The sequence below is a fragment of the Lepidochelys olivacea genome, assembly GCF_965140295.1.
Source record: "Lepidochelys olivacea isolate rLepOli2 genome assembly, chromosome: 21".
Taxonomy (NCBI): domain Eukaryota; kingdom Metazoa; phylum Chordata; order Testudines; family Cheloniidae; genus Lepidochelys; species Lepidochelys olivacea.
In genome coordinates this window covers 16,345,903-16,362,136 of record NC_140431.1, presented here as the reverse complement: position 1 = coordinate 16,362,136, position 16,234 = coordinate 16,345,903, and the positions used below count along the sequence as shown (strand labels likewise).

The window sequence follows — 16,234 nt, the reverse complement described above, 5'->3', positions numbered from 1 at the left end:
CAAGCGGAAGGCTCGAGCTCTGCTCCTGCCATCTGATGCAGAGGGCCCCCTGAAAACCAGAAAGGGGGGGCACCGATGCCAAGCCTTCCACCCTGCCCACGGCCAAGTTCCATCCACCGGTGCCGGCTGGGGAAGATGTGGCAGCACCGGAGCGGAACACCGCCCCTCAGTCGGGGTCCCTCCCCACGGAGGCCTCCAATAGAGCCCCTTCCGCCCCCTTAACATCCGAAGCCCCTGCAAGCCCCGAAGCAAGTGTCGCCCCGGGCGCTGGCATGGTGGGCCCCGGGGTGGTGGAAGGCGATCTCCCCTCCATCTATGAGGAGATTGAGGCCCTGGGTCTGACCCCGGTCACCCAGGGGAAGGACGACCCTCTGCCAGCGGGCCTCCACCTGAGTGACCTCACCCTGGCCCCCCCTTCCCCGTGCCCCCTCCCCATAATCACTGCTTCTGCTCCCGCCTCCAAGGGTCCCCTGGACTCTTCAACCTGCCCGGTCGCAGGTGGTGCTCCTCTGACGGCTGCCGAGCCTGTTGAGGGGATGGCCAGTGCCTCGTGGCTGGGACCCAAGTCACCAGGGGTATCCCCCATTGGTGTGGGGCAACTAACTTCCTTCCCTGGTGGGGGCCCCACTGAAACTTGCCCACCTCCTGAAGCCATGGCTGTCACACCTGCCGTTGAGCCTGAGCCCGGCATCACTGGGGACCCTCTCCCCGTCCCTCAGATCCCTGAGCCGGACGGAGGGGAATCTCCTCCCGGCAGCCTGGTTACTGGGGCCCAGGATCCTGCAGCTGTCCCTGAGGCTGTCTCCTTCCCTTTCCTGGAGGGTGACCCCAGGGAGCAGCCTTTGTGTTTTCCCCGTCCCGACCCACTAGGGGCTGCCATCTTCCCTCCGCCGCCCCCCATTAAGCCAGGGTCTGAGGCGGGCCACGTGGTGCCGGCCTATCAGGTGCCACGTTGAGGGTCTGCCCCTTTCCTGCCCATCTCGGTGGGCCACGGGGCTGTGCCACGGGCCCCACCGGAGGATGAACAGGGGCCAGTGACCCCGCCCCCCCATCGGCTGCGAGAAGAGCTGTGGGAGTTTCTAGAAGACGTCCGTGGCTCCCGCAATAACGTGCAGCTCGCTCTCCAGCGATGGGGGGATTTTCATCAAGCCCTCCAGGCCGTGAGGGCCCTCATGGGGGAGGGTAAGAGGACCTGGAAGCAGGCTCTGCAGCTTACCCCGGGCCCGTGGCTTCCGTGACTCCTTGCTCACCTTTGGGGTAGGTCTCGGTTTGCTGCACAGCCCACTGGGGGCCGTGAGTGTCCCTGCTGGCGAGGATCCCCCCCAGCCCTCCTCATGGCACCTATCACCTTTGCAACACTGAACACCCGGGGATGTAGGATGGGTCTCCGCAGGTGCTCTCCTTCCTTCAGGAGCAGGGTTACTCTGTAGTTTTTCTGCAGGAGACCCATATGGATCTGGCCGCCGAAGACAGCTGGTGGCTGGAGTGGGGAGACAGGGTCTACTTTAGCCACCTCACAGTTCGTACGGCTGGAGTGGAGACCCTGTTCTCTCCTGACCTACGGCCCGAGGTGCTGGGGGTTGCCAAGGCTGTGCCGGGCCGCCTGCTGCACCTCTGGGTCCTCATGGAGGGGCTCGTGGTCAACCTCATTAACGTCTATGCCCCGACATCAGGCCCAGAGCGGCTGCTTTTTTATCAGCAGGCGTCCGCCTTCCTCGGCACCTTGGATCCTCATGAGTGCCTGGTCCTGGGCGGGGACTTTAACGCCACCCTCGAGGAGTGGGACCGCTAAGGGACCGAGCAGTGCCTGGCCGCAGCGGACGTCCTCTGGGACGTCCTCTGCACTATAAGGTGGGTAGAAAGCTGGCTAGATTGTCGGGCTCAACGGGTAGTGATCAATGGCTCCATGTCTAGTTGGCAGCCGGTATCAAGTGGAATGCCCCAAGGGTCGGTCCTGGGGCCGGTTTTGTTCAATATCTTCATAAATGATCTGGAGGATGGTGTGGATTGCACTCTCAGCAAATTTGCGGATGATACTAAACTGGGAGGAGTGGTAGATACGCTGGAGGGGAGGGATAGGATACAGAAGGACCTAGACAAATTGGAGGATTGGGCCAAAAGAAATCTGATGAGGTTCAATAAGGATAAGTGCAGGGTCCTGCACTTAGGATGGAAGAACCCAATGCACAGCTACAGACTAGGGACCGAATGGCTAGGCAGCAGTTCTGCGGAAAAGGACCTAGGGGTGACAGTGGACCAGAAGCTGGATATGAGTCAGCAGTGTGCCCTTGTTGCCAAGAAGGCCAATGGCATTTTGGGATGTATAAGTAGGGGCATAGCGAGCAGATCGAGGGATGTGATCGTTCCCCTCTATTCGACATTGGTGAGGCCTCATCTGGAGTACTGTGTCCAGTTTTGGGCCCCACACTTCAAGAAGGATGTGGATAAATTGGAGAGAGTCCAGCGAAGGGCAACAAAAATGATTAGGGGTCTGGAACACATGAGTTATGAGGAGAGGCTGAGGGAGCTGGGATTGTTTAGTCTGCGGAAGAGAAGAATGAGGGGGGATTTGATAGCTGCTTTCAACTACCTGAAAGGGGGTTCCAAAGAGGATGGCTCTAGACTGTTCTCAATAGTAGCAGATGACAGAACGAGGAGTAATGGTCTCAAGTTGCAGTGGGGGAGGTTTAGATTGGATATTAGGAAAAACTTTTTCACTAAGAGGGTGGTGAAACACTGGAATGCGTTACCTAGGGAGGTGGTAGAATCTCCTTCCTTAGAGGTTTTTAAGGTCAGGCTTGACAAAGCCCTGGCTGGGATGATTTAACTGGGAATTGGTCCTGCTTCGAGCAGGGGGTTGGACTAGATGACCTTCTGGGGTCCCTTCCAACCCTGATATTCTATGATTCTATGATTCTATGACTATGACTTGGTCACCTACTTTGAAGGATCACTCTCTGGCATGTTTATCATACCAGGCCTTTTGCTCTTGCTCAAGAAAACCTACAGAATGCTCAGCAAGGGCTAGAGAGTCTTTGAGGGTGTTTTGCTGGTTGGCTACAAAGTCCAAAATGTTAGTTCCTGGAGCAGATGTAACCCCCTCCCATTGTTTTACCAACTGTAATTGCCCCTTAACTTTCTGGCCATAAATGTATTCAAAAGGGCCTGCCAGAGACTATTCGCTCTCCACTAAATGAAGAATCAGGAATTATTAGTCTTTTGTGTGTGTCCAGTGACAATCTGGCTCATTCCTGAGCTCCCTCACCCTGCTGGATAAGCTGGGGCTGGAGTTTAGTGCTGGGGCATATAGCACGTGGACCTCCGCAGCTGGCAGCTGAGTTCCCCAGTCAGAATTGGGCCTGAACTAAAAACCTGCATCCGAAGACCCCTAAACTCTGAGGTCAGAGTCAGCTCAGGTCTTTGCAGACCTCTCTGTATGACCTGCTAAGATCTGGGCCTCTGAGCATGGCATGGTTGGCTTCCCTGCAGCCTCTTATGCCACTTGTAAAATGCCCAGGTTTTCTGGAGCACTTTCCCCCCAAAGAGCTCAGTGTTTTACAAAGGCAGCTCACTGTCAATACCCTTGGCTGACGCCTGGGGCAATGGGCACAGGGAGGGAAGGGATTTACCCCAGCTCACCCAGCAGAACTAGGAATAGAGCCCAGGGCTTTGGTCAAAGCTCCATGCACCGGGCCACAGCAGCACAGCCCAGGTTCGTACGACCCTGCCCAGTCTTGCCCTTGGGGCAGGAATGCATTTTTTATTTCATGTGCTTTTTTTTTTTTGGTCCTGTATCTGAACCCAAACTTCATTTTCCAGGGTGACTGCAAAGCCCAGCAGAGCAGTGTGTCCGCAGGTAAGAGTCCTGTCTCCTGAAGGAGAGACCAGGGAGATGTGGGGAGGTCCCGCGGCCCAGGGAATGAGAACCCAGGAGAGCTAATTGTTTTGGGGATGGGACTGAGTGTGGGAATGAGTTTTGCCTCTTTCCATGCCGGCAAGTTTTCTCATGGGCCACTGATGAGGAGCCCATTCCCACTGCGTGGAGAGGCTGTGTGGCCTCCAGCTGGGAGCAGTCCCTCGGGCTCCCTTTTTCAGAGGGCTGCTAACCTTGCTCATGGGAATGACAGTGAGGTGAACGATGCTCTGTTCTTGCAATCCCCCCAGCCAGAGATGAAACTAAGACGGTACAGGCCAGTACGGTGTCCCGGTGAGAAAGCCGCCGCTGGCATGGGCTGGTACACCGCTGACAATAAAGTGCTGCCGTGACAGTGCTTTAAGCACCTTACCGGCAGAGCTGCTGACGGGGTGGAGGGCGGGGGGGAAAGGGGCAGCTTCCCTGGGGCCCTTTAAATTGCCACCGGAGCCCCAGGCAGTGTGGGCCAGGCAGCACTGAAAGGTTGGCTGGGAGAGTCTGGCCCCAGCCCCACCCCTTCCACCCGAGCCCCCCCTTCCAGGACCCCAGAGTGCCCTCCCGCCCCGCCCCAACCTTGCTCAGGAGCCCGGCCACCCTGCGTACCTTTAAGTTACTTTCACCCCTGCCCCCAGCCTTATCGTCTGCTCTGGACCAAGACTGTAGAACATGACTAGTGGTTTGGGGCCCACCCCCGAGACATTCTACAGAGGCCTGACTGTCAGAGGGTGGGCGTTCAGTGACTCAAGGTAGGCACCCCAAAAATGGAGGCATCACAAGGCACTCTGAGAAATCTTGGTCCTGGTTTCTCCATATTGGCCAGATGTGGGAGAATAAAGAGACCATTTAAGGACACATTTTCCAATATATATATCTGCACATCGGTCATAGGTACAGTCCCACGTATCCGGTGAATAACAAACACTACATAGCCTTGTTAGCCAAGCCTCCGTTATCTGAAACACCCAGAGATCACAGATAGTTATGAGCTGTTTATTCAAAACAAGTGCTACGGGTGACAGTGGGAATTACAGACCAGTTAATGTTTAGTTCAAGTGTCCTGTACATGTTCAAAATAGAACGTTAAAACACCTAGCTGGTCACGACACAATAGGAACAAACCAACCAGCTTCTACAAAGGAAAGTCCTGCTTTGCTACCCCACTAAAATACCGTGTGTCAACAAAATAGGAGATAAAGGACAGCCAGGTGACGCAATTTATTTGAACTTTCAAAAAGTGTTCGACAAAACCCCTCACAAGAACTGTGAACTAAGTGTGTGTGAAAGAAACTTCTGTCATGGATCAGAAACTAGTGATGGCAGTGTACACACAACAGCCTTGCTCCTGCTGTTGTAAGTTCTGTACTGCACCGACATAATAACTCCACGAGAGCCGTAGGGCTTATGTCGATGTCATTAGGGTGACACAGTGTGTGTGAGGATCCTGCTGGTTACTTACATCAGCTGTTGGCTCACTCTTGTCAATTTCACGTCTCCCTGCTGGAGCTGTGAAATTGACAAGAAAGCCTGGCTCACAGCTCCAGCTGTCACCCCTGGGCAGGTGGGGGGCTCCAGCTAGAGCCTGGCTGCCCCTGAGCTCCCTGCTCCCAGCCCAGCTGCTGCCCGGAGGCTCCCCACTCGCCCCAAGGAGCTGAGAGCCTGGGGGTGGGGCTGTGTACAGAGCTGAGAGCCCAGGCTCTCAGCCCCCGACACTGTTGGTAGAAGCGCTTCTGGTGAGCGCGCGCACCACCGACATGGGGAGGGTAGTGTGGACATCAGCCACCGCAGTAATCACTATGGTGGTTGTAAGTTGACCTAACGTAAGTTGACTTAAGTTTCTAGTGTAGACATGCCCTGAGAGGGGGATTCAAGGAAGCCAGAGTGCTGAGCAGAGAGCTGCCTGAGCCAGCCAGGGTGAGAGGCAGAGGACAGGGTGTGTGGCCTAAGCCCTGCCCCTCAAAGGGACTTCAGGCTGGAGGGAGGCACTTTGCTCCACTCGGAAGTCGCAGCCATGAACCCTTGCCTGGCACCTAAACCAGATCAGCAAAAAATCTCAGTGCAGACATGGTCTCCGTATACCCCAGGCTCAGAGCACTCTACTGGCTGTGGGAGACCCAGGTTTGAATCCCCACACTGCCTGATTCAGAGTAGGGCCTCACATCCTCATCTTCTACCTCCTGGTTGAGCACCCTAATAACAGGCTATTGGCTATTTTAGTGAGGGGGGGGAAGCTATTTCATTAATTTAGATGGAATCAAAGAGTCAAAGGTGTTAACATGTTGCACAGTGACAGGGCTGGTAAGCAAGGTTTGGGGTTTAGTATACAGAGACCTCAGCTTGCTCAGCACCTGGGGCATTCAACCATTAAACATCTTTTAACTCTTTATTAAAGATACAGGGAAAACATTCACAATGTAAAGTATTAAGTAAGGCTCGTATTGTAACACCTCCCTCATTGCCTTTGCCTTTAGCTGGAGAGTCTTTAGATGGAAGCCCCCCTTTGACAATTTTAGATGGTATCAGAGTTGGTATGAACTGTCCTTGGGGCAAAGAGCAGAAGTTAGCCAGGCTGGGCTGGAGCTGTCCTTGCTGTGGTTGTTAGTCTGATCCTGGTTCCTAGCAGACAAACCCAGCCAAACACACACCTGCAAGAGGGGAGAACAGAACAGCCAGGAGAGGAAACACAGCTTCTGTCTCTGGGGTTGACTCTCAATTGCTACGACAGTGCTGGAAAACCCAGGCCCAGCTCACGGTCTGATCAGTCACTCTGGCTACATCTACACAAACACCGCAATTCACACTTGTGGCTGGCCTGTGCCAGCTGACTTGGGCTCATGGGGCTCGGGTTAAGGGGCTGTTTAATTGTGGCATAGACATTCAGGCTTAGGCTGCAGACTGAGCTCTGGAACCCTCCCACCTCGCAGGGTCCTAGAGCCTGGGTTTCAGCCTGAGCCCGAAAATCTATACCACAATTAAACAGCCCTCAACCTGAGCCCCACTCATCTGGCACAGGCCAGCCACTGGTGTCTAATTGCAGTGTAGACATACCCACTGAGACCTGGCAACTCGTGCCAGAATCGGGCCGTTGAGGGCATTGCCTCTTTCTGCTCACAGCAGTGTTGTAAAATATGGTCTCGGCCAGTTGAGCCAGACTCTTATTATAGCAAGGTAAAAGGAGAGAGAGAGGAAAGAATCATAGGACTGGAAGTGACCTTGAGAGATCTCCTAATCCAGTCCCCTGCACTCATGGCAGGACTAAGTATTATCTAGACCATCCCTGACAGGGGCTTGTCCAATCTGCTCTTAAAAATCCCCAATGATGGAGATTCCACAACCTCCCTAGGCAACTTATTTCAATGCTTAACCACCCTGACAGGAAATTTTTCTTAATGTCCAACCTAAACCTCCCTTGCTGCAAATTAATTAATTAAATTTAATTTAAGCAATTGCTTCTTGTCCTATCCTCAGAATCATAGACTATCAGGGTTGGAAGGCACCTCAGGAGGTCATCTAGTCCAACCCCCTGCTCAAAGCAGGACCAATCCCCAACTAAATCATCCCATCCAGGGCTTTGTCAAGCCTGACCTTAAAAACCTCTAAGGAGGGAGATTCCACCACCTCCCTAGGTAACCCATTCGAGTGCTTCACCATCCTCCTAGTGAAAAAGTTTTTCCTAATATCCAACCTAAACCTTCCCCACTGCAACTTGAGACCATTGCTCCTTGTTCTGTCATCAGCTACCACTGAGAACAGTCTAGAGCCATCCTCTTTGGAACCCCCTTTCAGGTAGTTGAAAGCAGCTATCAAATCCCCCCTCATTCTTCTCTTCTGCAGACTAAACAATCCCAGTTCCCTCAGCCTCTCCTCATAAATTATGTGCTCCAGCCCCCAATCATTTTTGTTGCCCTCTGCTGGATGCTTTCCAGTTTTTCCACATCCTTCTTGTAGTGTGGGGCCCAAAACTGGACACAGTACTCCAGATGAGGCCTCACCAATGCTGAATAGAGGGGAATGATCACGTCCCTCGATCTGCTGGCAACAATTATTCTCCCTCCTCCTTGTAACAACCTTTTATGTACTTGCCCTGTTCTCATGTCCCCTCTCAGTCTTCTCTTTTCCAGACTAAACAAACCCAGTTTTTTCATTCATCCCTCATAGGTCATGTTTTCTAGACCTTTCATCATTTTTGTTGCTCTTCTCTGGACTTTATTGAATTTGTCCATGTAGCGGGCCGGTCACCCTGCTCTGGCCCTGAAGGGGTTAAAACAGCCCTGGGAAAGGGCTGCCCCTGGGAATCAATAGGCTAGCCTGATGGGGGAAGCAGCCGCTGCTGGGGCCACATCCCAATTGAGCCACTGCTGGCCCTATAAAAGGGCTGTGAGCCAGAAGCTACGGACACTCTCACTCACTCTCTCTCATTGTAGAGAGAAGGACCTGGCTGCCTGGGAGCTGAGCAGGGTACCTAGAGTGGAGCAGGGCTGGGGGAAGGCCAGAGGAGCTGGGGAGCTCCAGCCTGGAAAACCCCCAGGCTGCAGGCTACAGAAGGGGAACCTGGGAATAGGCAGAGGTAGCTGGTCCAACCCCCCTTGGCTGATGAGTGGTTTAGAGACTGCAGTCTGCCCCAGGGAGCAAGGGCTAGATGACGACTGGCAGTAGCCAATGAGGCAAGGTGGGGATAGAGGGTTGGAGGTTCCCCTGGGGGGGGGAACCAGATTGTGGGTTACTGCTGGGGGCAGAATCCTGAAGTAAAGGGGCACTGGGGTCTGGGAGGGACACGGGGGCCAGAGGCAGGCAAGACACTGGCCTGCAGAGGGTGCTCTGAAGCTGGAGAGCTAATTCCCGAGACAACCAGCAGGAGGTGCCGCATCCGATGAAGTGAGCTGTAGCTCATGAAAGCTCATGCTCAAATAAATTGGTTAGTCTCTAAGGTGCCACAAGTCCTCCTTTTCTTTTTGCGAATACAGACTAACACGGCTGTTACTCTGAAACCACCTCACTGCAGTGGAAGAATTGCTTCTCGTGTCTAGTTTACAACACTCCTGCTAATACATCCCAGAATGATGTTTGCTTTTTTTGCAACAGTGTTACTCATATTTAGCTTATGGTCCACTATGACTGCGGAAAAGGACCTAGGGGTGACAGTGGATGAGAAGCTGGATATGAGTCAGCAGTGTGTCCTTGTTGCCAAGAAGGCCAATGGCATTTTGGGATGTATAAGTAGGGGCATAGCGAGCAGATCGAGGGACGTGATCGTCCCCCTCTATTCGACACTGGTGAGGCCTCATCTGGAGTACTGTGTCCAGTTTTGGACCCCACACTACAAGAAGGATGTGGAAAAACTGGAAAGAATCCAGCAGAGGGCAACAAAAATGATTGGGGGCTGGAGCACATAATTTATGAGGAGAGGCTGAGGGAACTGGGATTGTTTAGTCTGCGGAAAAGAAGAATGAGGGGGGATTTGATAGCTGCTTTCAACTACCTGAAAGGGGGTTCCAAAGAGGATGGATCTAGACTGTTCTCAGTGGTAGAAGAGGACAGGACAAGGAGTAATGGTCTCAAGTTGCAGTGGGGGAGGTTTAGATTGGATATTAGGAAAATCTTTTTCACTAGGAGGGTGGTGAAACACTGGAATGCGTTACCTAGGGAGGTGGTAGAATCTCCTTCCTTAGAAGTTTTTAAGGTCAGGCTTGACAAAGCCCTGGCTGGGATGATTTAATTGGGGATTGGTCCTGCTTTGAACAGGGGGTTGGACTAGATGACCTCCTGAGGTCCCTTCCAACCCTGATATTCTATGATTCTATGACCCCCCAGATCCCTTTCTGCGGTACTCATTCCTTGGCAGTCATTTCCCATTTTGTATGTATGCAACTGATTGTTCCTTCCTAAGTGGAGTACTTTGCATTTGTCCTCCTTGAATTTCATCCTATTTACTTCAGACCATTTCTCCTGTTTGTCCAGATCATTTTGAATTTTCATCTTATCCTCCAAAGCACTTGCAACCCCTCCCAGTTTGGAATCGTCCGCAAACTTTATAATTGTACTCTCTATGACATTATCTAAATCAATGATGAAGATATTGAACAGAACCGGACCCAGAACTGATCCCTCTGGGACCCACTCAATATGCTCTTCCAGCATGACTGTGAACCACTGATAACTATTCTCTGGGAACGGTTTTCCAACCAGTTTTGCAGCCACCTTATAGTAGCTCCATCTAGGTTGCATTTCCCTAGTTTGTTTATGAGAAGGTCATGTGAGATAGTATCAAAAGCTTTACTAGCGTCAAGATAGACCATGTCTACTGCTTCCCCCCCATCCACAAGGCTTGTTACCCTGTCAAAGAAAGCTACCAGGTTGGTTTGACATGATTTGTTCTTGACAAATCCATGCTGACTGTTACTTATCACCTCATCTCTTCTAGATGTTTGCAAATTGATTGCTTAATTATTGCTCCATTATCTTTCTGGGTACAGAAGTTAAGCTGACTGGTCTGTAATTCCCTGGGTTGTCCTTTTTATAGTTGGCACTATATTTACCCTTCTCCAGTCCTCTAGAATCTCTCCCGTCTTCCATGACCTCTCAAAGATAATCGCTAATGGCTCAGATATCTCCTCAGTCAGCTCCTTGAGTATTCTAGGATGTATTTCCTCAGGCCCTGGTGACTTGAAGACCTCGAACTTGTCTAAGTCATTTTTAACGTGTTCTTTCTCTGTTTCAGCCTCTGATCCTACCTTACTTTCACTGATATTTACTATGTTAAATGTCCAATCATCATTAAGCTTCTCGGTGAAAACTGAAACAAAAAAGTCATTAAGCACCTCTGCCATTTCCACATTTTCTGTTGTTATCCCTCACTCCAAGCACTGAATAATGGGCCTACCCTGTCCTTGGTCTTCCTCTTGCTTCTAATGTATTTGTAGAATGTTTTCTTGTTACCCTTTATGTCTCTAGCTAGGGGAAAGAGAAGAAATAAGGTGGGGAAGGCAAAGATCACACATGGGCTGGGGGGAGGCAATGGCAGACTCACATCCTAGATGGTATTTGGGATTATGCAGAGCCAATAGAGGTGCTGGTGTCATTTGGGTCCCTGTCTCTGGCCCAGTCTGGTCAGAAGGCAGCATGCTGAATGGGGAGCCCCCGAACCAGCCAATGGGAGATGCCAACGTCAGGAGTGTTCCAAGTCTCCCCCACCCCCCCAAGACAGGCACCCGAGTTGGGGTTGCAGGGAGGTGCCTCGCTCTCCTAGTGATCTGCGAATGGGAAGCTGCTACCGGAGTCAGGACATGTCCCTGGCGGTACTGAGTTAGAGGCCTTCTTGCGCCACACTGAATGGCCGGTGGAGGAGAGGTTGTGCAGCCCAGGAGATAGAACACTGCCTGGGGATGGGGGTGGCCCAGGGTCAACCCCCAGCTCTGCCTTAGGGGAGAGAGGCTTTGAACAGGGGTCTCCCCCTGCCAGGAGCATGCTCTAACCACTGGGTGAGGGGACAGTCAGATGCGGGGCTCCTGCAGACTCTCCTGTGGAAGCTGTTCCACAGTGGGTAGATAAGGAAAGGGTGACTGGAGCAGGGGGCTGGACCATGGGGCTCCCTCCTGGTGGTGCCCAAGCACTGGGCTACAGAATCATTCTCTCTCTCTCTTGGCCCACTGACTGCTGAGATATTTTTCTGCAGTGGAACAGTCATGGGGCCCGAGAGAGAAGCCCACCATGGAGGGGGCGCTGTGCTCAGCCGGGAGCTGCTTGGATTCCACTGGGATCATGGAGGAAATCTCCCTCCATCTGGGCATGTAAGCCATCTGAGAGTAATGGGGGGGGCGTGGTGGTACTTCCCTCCGAGGGAAGGGGGAGGGGCCTGGCACTTTGCAGTGCCCACGTGGAGGTGGACCACGGTGAGGAATGGTGGGACCTGCCCTGGGCTGCGAGGCCCCGGTCCCTGCCCTCTACGGCTGGCCTCACTCACCCCATCTTCGCGTTGCAGAGGCAGGTAGCAGGGGCTGTGACCGTGGCACTTACCTGGCAGCAGACAGCAACAGTGGCCTCACTGAGCCGAAGAAGCTGCCGAACCCGGTCCGAGAGTCCAAGACCCACCAGGAGCTCCATCGGGAGCTGCTGTTCAGCCACAGCAGGTGAGTGATGCTGCTGGGTGCCAGGAGGGAATGGGGCCCAGGGAAGCATTACTCCACCTGGCACAATGAGGAAGCGCCAGGTCCTTGGCCTTTCCTACTTTATGTGGGAGCTCCTTGGCACGCCTGATCCTCAGGCACCTCCCGCAGCCTAGCTGAATTTGCCAAACAGTGCTGGTGTCCCCAGTTATTGGCTGCAGTTCCCTCGGCAGGCCTGGGTCAGTGGGCCGGGAGCGGGAGTCCCTGAGAATGCTCCTGAGGTCACAGTCTCTCCCATGACAGCATGGATGCCTCACAGACCTGGGCAGCTTCCCAGAGCCCCCTGGAAGGGGACACTGAGAGGGACATGTGTCCTGTACTGATCGCTCCAGGGGGCAGGGACGTGAGCAGACTGGTGCCAGGCTTGGGGGCAAGGAGCTTGGGGAATGAATAGATTATCCCCAGGAGAGCGAATGCAAGGACCTGAATACAACCAGGCCAGCTCTGCTGCCGGGGGGAATGTCAGGGCATCCCGCAGGCTCTGACTGGACCAGGGAGCAGAGGAAACAGGGTGGGCAATTGAAAGAGAGAGGGAGAAGGGAGGCAGTGAGAGAAGGCAGGTGCAGAAGAAACAAGGAAGCACCCCACTTCATTAAAGTCCCTTTCATCCCCTCTCCGCAGGGGGCTGTTGCCAGAACACAAACCAGAGCTCCAGAAGGTTCTGGAGACCAGGAGATTCAAGCAGCTGAAGCAGCAGCAGGAGTCACAGAGGCCCCGAACGGATCTGGAAGAGGAGCTGAGGAAACGACACCGGATGCTGGAGCAGGTCTGTGCCAGCCAGTCATTCACTAATCCAGCACCTGCCACAGGATCGGAGCCCTTCCCTCACAGCCAGCAAGAAACAGCAACCATCTTCCTCTTTCTCGCCTCCCTGACTGCAGCCTCATTAGTTTATAGGGTCATCCTCTGTTCTGTGGTGCGTGAGTGGGCACTGAAGGGCAAGTGAGTGGAAGAATACAACTCACGAAGGGGGAAAGCTAAGTCAAAATGAGAGTCCGCTGTGAAGCTCATGAGCATGATGATGGGAGGGATAGCTCAGTGGTTTGAGCATTGGCCTGCTAAACCCAGGGTTGTGAGTTCAATCCTTGAGGGGGCCATTTAGGGATCTGGGGCAAAAATTGGGGATTGGTCCTGCTTTGAGCAGGGGGTTGGACTAGATGACCTCCTGAGGTCCCTTCCAACCCTGATATTCTATGTTATACAGTATTTCTATATCTTATCTCTAGGGGCAGTGAGTTCTCCAAGTCCAGCCCCTGTGAAAGTTCTGTCTCGCGCTCTCCTTGGTCTCCCAGGACCAGTCAACAGTCTTGTTGTTCCAATGGAGCATAGCCATGGGGGTTGGTCATGGTCTTGGAGGGAGAGGAGCCAGAACCAACCCTGTCGAGAGGTTTGAATATCAGGACAGAGATTTTTAAACTGGCCTTTGATTCTGTGGGGAACTGGTGCAGTGAGCAGAGCACCAGGGCAGTAGTTGCCAGCGGCCTGTGTCGCTCAGGAGATGGGCTGGGGTGTTTTGCATCATTTAGAGCATTTCCAGGGCACACAACTTCATTCCTAGGCCTGGTCTAAACTTACAATGCAGGTCGGCCTAGCTACATCACTCAGGGCTGTGACAAATTCTGGGCCCTGGGTAAAGTAGTTCGGTCACCCTGCCCCCCCGCCCCACTGATGCAGCTAGGTCAACAGAAGATTTCTCCGAGGCAATGGATCTGCTACAGCAGTTACAGAACGCTTTCCACCACCATAGTGTCTACGCTACAGCGGCGTAGCTGGATAAACCTGCCCCTAGAGGCAAGTTGTACCGACCAAACCCGGAGGTCACTGAGGCCTGGCTTACTGTGGCAAGGCCAGCACCCCAGCATATTCTCTGCTGTCCAAGTCCACAGACTGGGTGAGCGCTTCCCGCAGACTAGGCTTTCCAGTGCTCTCTGAGGGAGGCTGGGCAGGGGAGACTGTCAGGTGGCCCTGGAGCCACTGTGCGCAGACAAGACTGTGGAAGGCAGCACAAGGAAGGATGGCGAGAGAACGCGTCGGAATCTCTCCTCGTGCGGCTTGAGCTGTTTCTTGGGCAGGTACAGTGTGTGGTGTGGAGACACCTGCACTGGCTCCATACCTGGAGACTCATGTCCGTGGCACATGCAGTCTGACTGGGGCACAAAGATTTACGCGCGGAAGCCTTGGAGACCAGCTGCCATTTGCTCAGTGGCTGGCCTCGGGATGGGCGTATTGAGGGGAGCCAGCCCAATGGGCTTGGAAGGCTATGCTCAGAGCCTGGTGAATAGGGCTCTCTGCAAACTACTGTAGACTCTAATAAAATCTAAAGAAGAATCAAGTCTTTCCCATAGAACTTTTAAACCACCCTGTGCCATTTTAATAGAGAATTATAGCCCTGGTGTAGGAATCCTCAGGAGGGTTTAAAAATTCAACAGAAAGGATTTCACTCTTTATGAAAATCAGCAGGACTCCTCCATAAGGGAGGCTCTGGTGTCTTCCCCGGCTTACTTACCTTATTTCAGAACTACTATCACCACTTTTCCACAAACATTGATATCCGTGGCAAGCTGCTGATTTACACCCGCTGAGAATCTGACCGAGAGAGCTTAACTATTCACTGGATCTTAAAATAACATGAAATCAGACGTGGGGGATGTGTTTAAGAAGAAAAATAGAGAGTTCATTAAAAACATGGAGGGGCATAGTCTCTCCTCACACCAGTGCCTCTCCATTGGAATCAATAAGGCTGCACTGTTGTAACTGAGGAGGGGAGAAATTTGGGTTTGGTTTGGTATTCAGTTAGAGATTTGGCAGAAGGTTCGGGTGTGAAGTAGGGTTGGGTTGGGCTGTGCTATGATATATGGCGGAAGGTTCGGGTGTGGCATAGCGTTGGGTTGGGCTCTAGTATGATATATGGCAGATGGTTGAGGTGTGAAATAGGGTTGGGTTGGGCTGAGCTACGATATATGGCGGAAGTTTCGGGTGTGGAGTATGGTTGGGTTGGGCTGGGCTGTGGCGTGAGTAATGGTCTCAAGTTGCAGTGGGGGAGGTTTAGGTTGGATATTAGGAAAAACGTTTTCACTAGGAGGGTGGTGAAACACTGGAATGGGTTACCTAGGGAGGTGGTGGAATCTCCATCCTTTGAGGTTTTTAAGGTGAGGCTTGACAAAGCCCTGGCTGGGATGATTTAGTTGGGGATTGATCCTGCTTTGCGCAGGGGTTGGACTAGATGACCTCCTGAGGTCCCTTCCAACCCTGATGTTCTATGATTCTATGATATGGCAGAAGGTTCGGATATGAAGTAGGATTGGGTTGGGCTCTGGTATGATGTATGGTAGCAGGTTCACGTATGAAGTAGGAGTAGGTGGGCTGTAGTATAATACATGCTAGAAGGTTCGGGTGTGGAGCAGGGTTGGGTTGGGCTGCGGTATGATATATGGCAGAAGGGTCGGGTATGGCATAGGATTGGTCTATGCTATGATATATGGCGGAAGGTTCAGGAGTGAAGTAAGGTTGGATTGGGCTATAGTATGACACAGGGCAGAAGTTTCAGGTGTGCAGTAGGATTGTGTTGGGCTGTGGTATGATATTTTGCACAGTCAAGGCATTAGGATATGATTGGAATAACAGAGACTTGGTGGGATAACTCACATGACTGGAGTACAGTCATGGATGGATATAAACTGTTCAGGAAGGACAGGCAGGGCAGAAAGGGTGGGGGAGTTGCACTGTATGTAAGAGAGCAGTATGACTGCTCAGAGCTCTGGTATGAAACTGCAGAAAAACCTGAGAGTCTCTGGATTAAGTTTGGAAGTGTGAGCAGCAAGGGTGATGTTATGGTGGGAGTCTGCTGTAGACCAACATAGATTCATAGATTCATAGATATTTAGGTCAGAAGGGACCATTATGATCATCTAGTCTGACCTCCTGCACAATGCAGGCCACAGAATTTCACCCACCACTCCTAAAAAAGACCTCACACCTATATCTGTGCTATTGAAGTCCTCAAATTGTAGTTTGAAGACCTCAAGGAGCAGAGAATCCTCCAGCAAGTGACAGATCAGGGGGATGAGGTGGACAAGGCTTTCATCCAGCAACTAACCGAACTTAATAGATCACAGGCCCTGGTTCTCATAGGAGACTTTAATCACCCTGATATCTCCTGGGA

General features: G+C 52.5%; 1 protein-coding gene across 1 annotated transcript in view; it reads left to right on the top strand.

Moving 5' to 3' along the window:
- Window positions 1-272: 272 nt before the first annotated feature.
- LOC311511193 (uncharacterized protein) overlaps window positions 273-16,234 on the top strand; it is a gene marked incomplete at both ends in the record, with an annotated part of 37,743 nt that continues 21,781 nt past the window's right edge. The window contains 4 exons of the mRNA XM_084611590.1: window positions 273-565; window positions 3,750-3,856; window positions 11,889-12,036; window positions 12,694-12,838. Coding sequence (XP_084467716.1) covers window positions 273-565; window positions 3,750-3,856; window positions 11,889-12,036; window positions 12,694-12,838 — 693 coding nt within the window. The remainder of the gene's footprint in view (window positions 566-3,749; window positions 3,857-11,888; window positions 12,037-12,693; window positions 12,839-16,234) is intronic.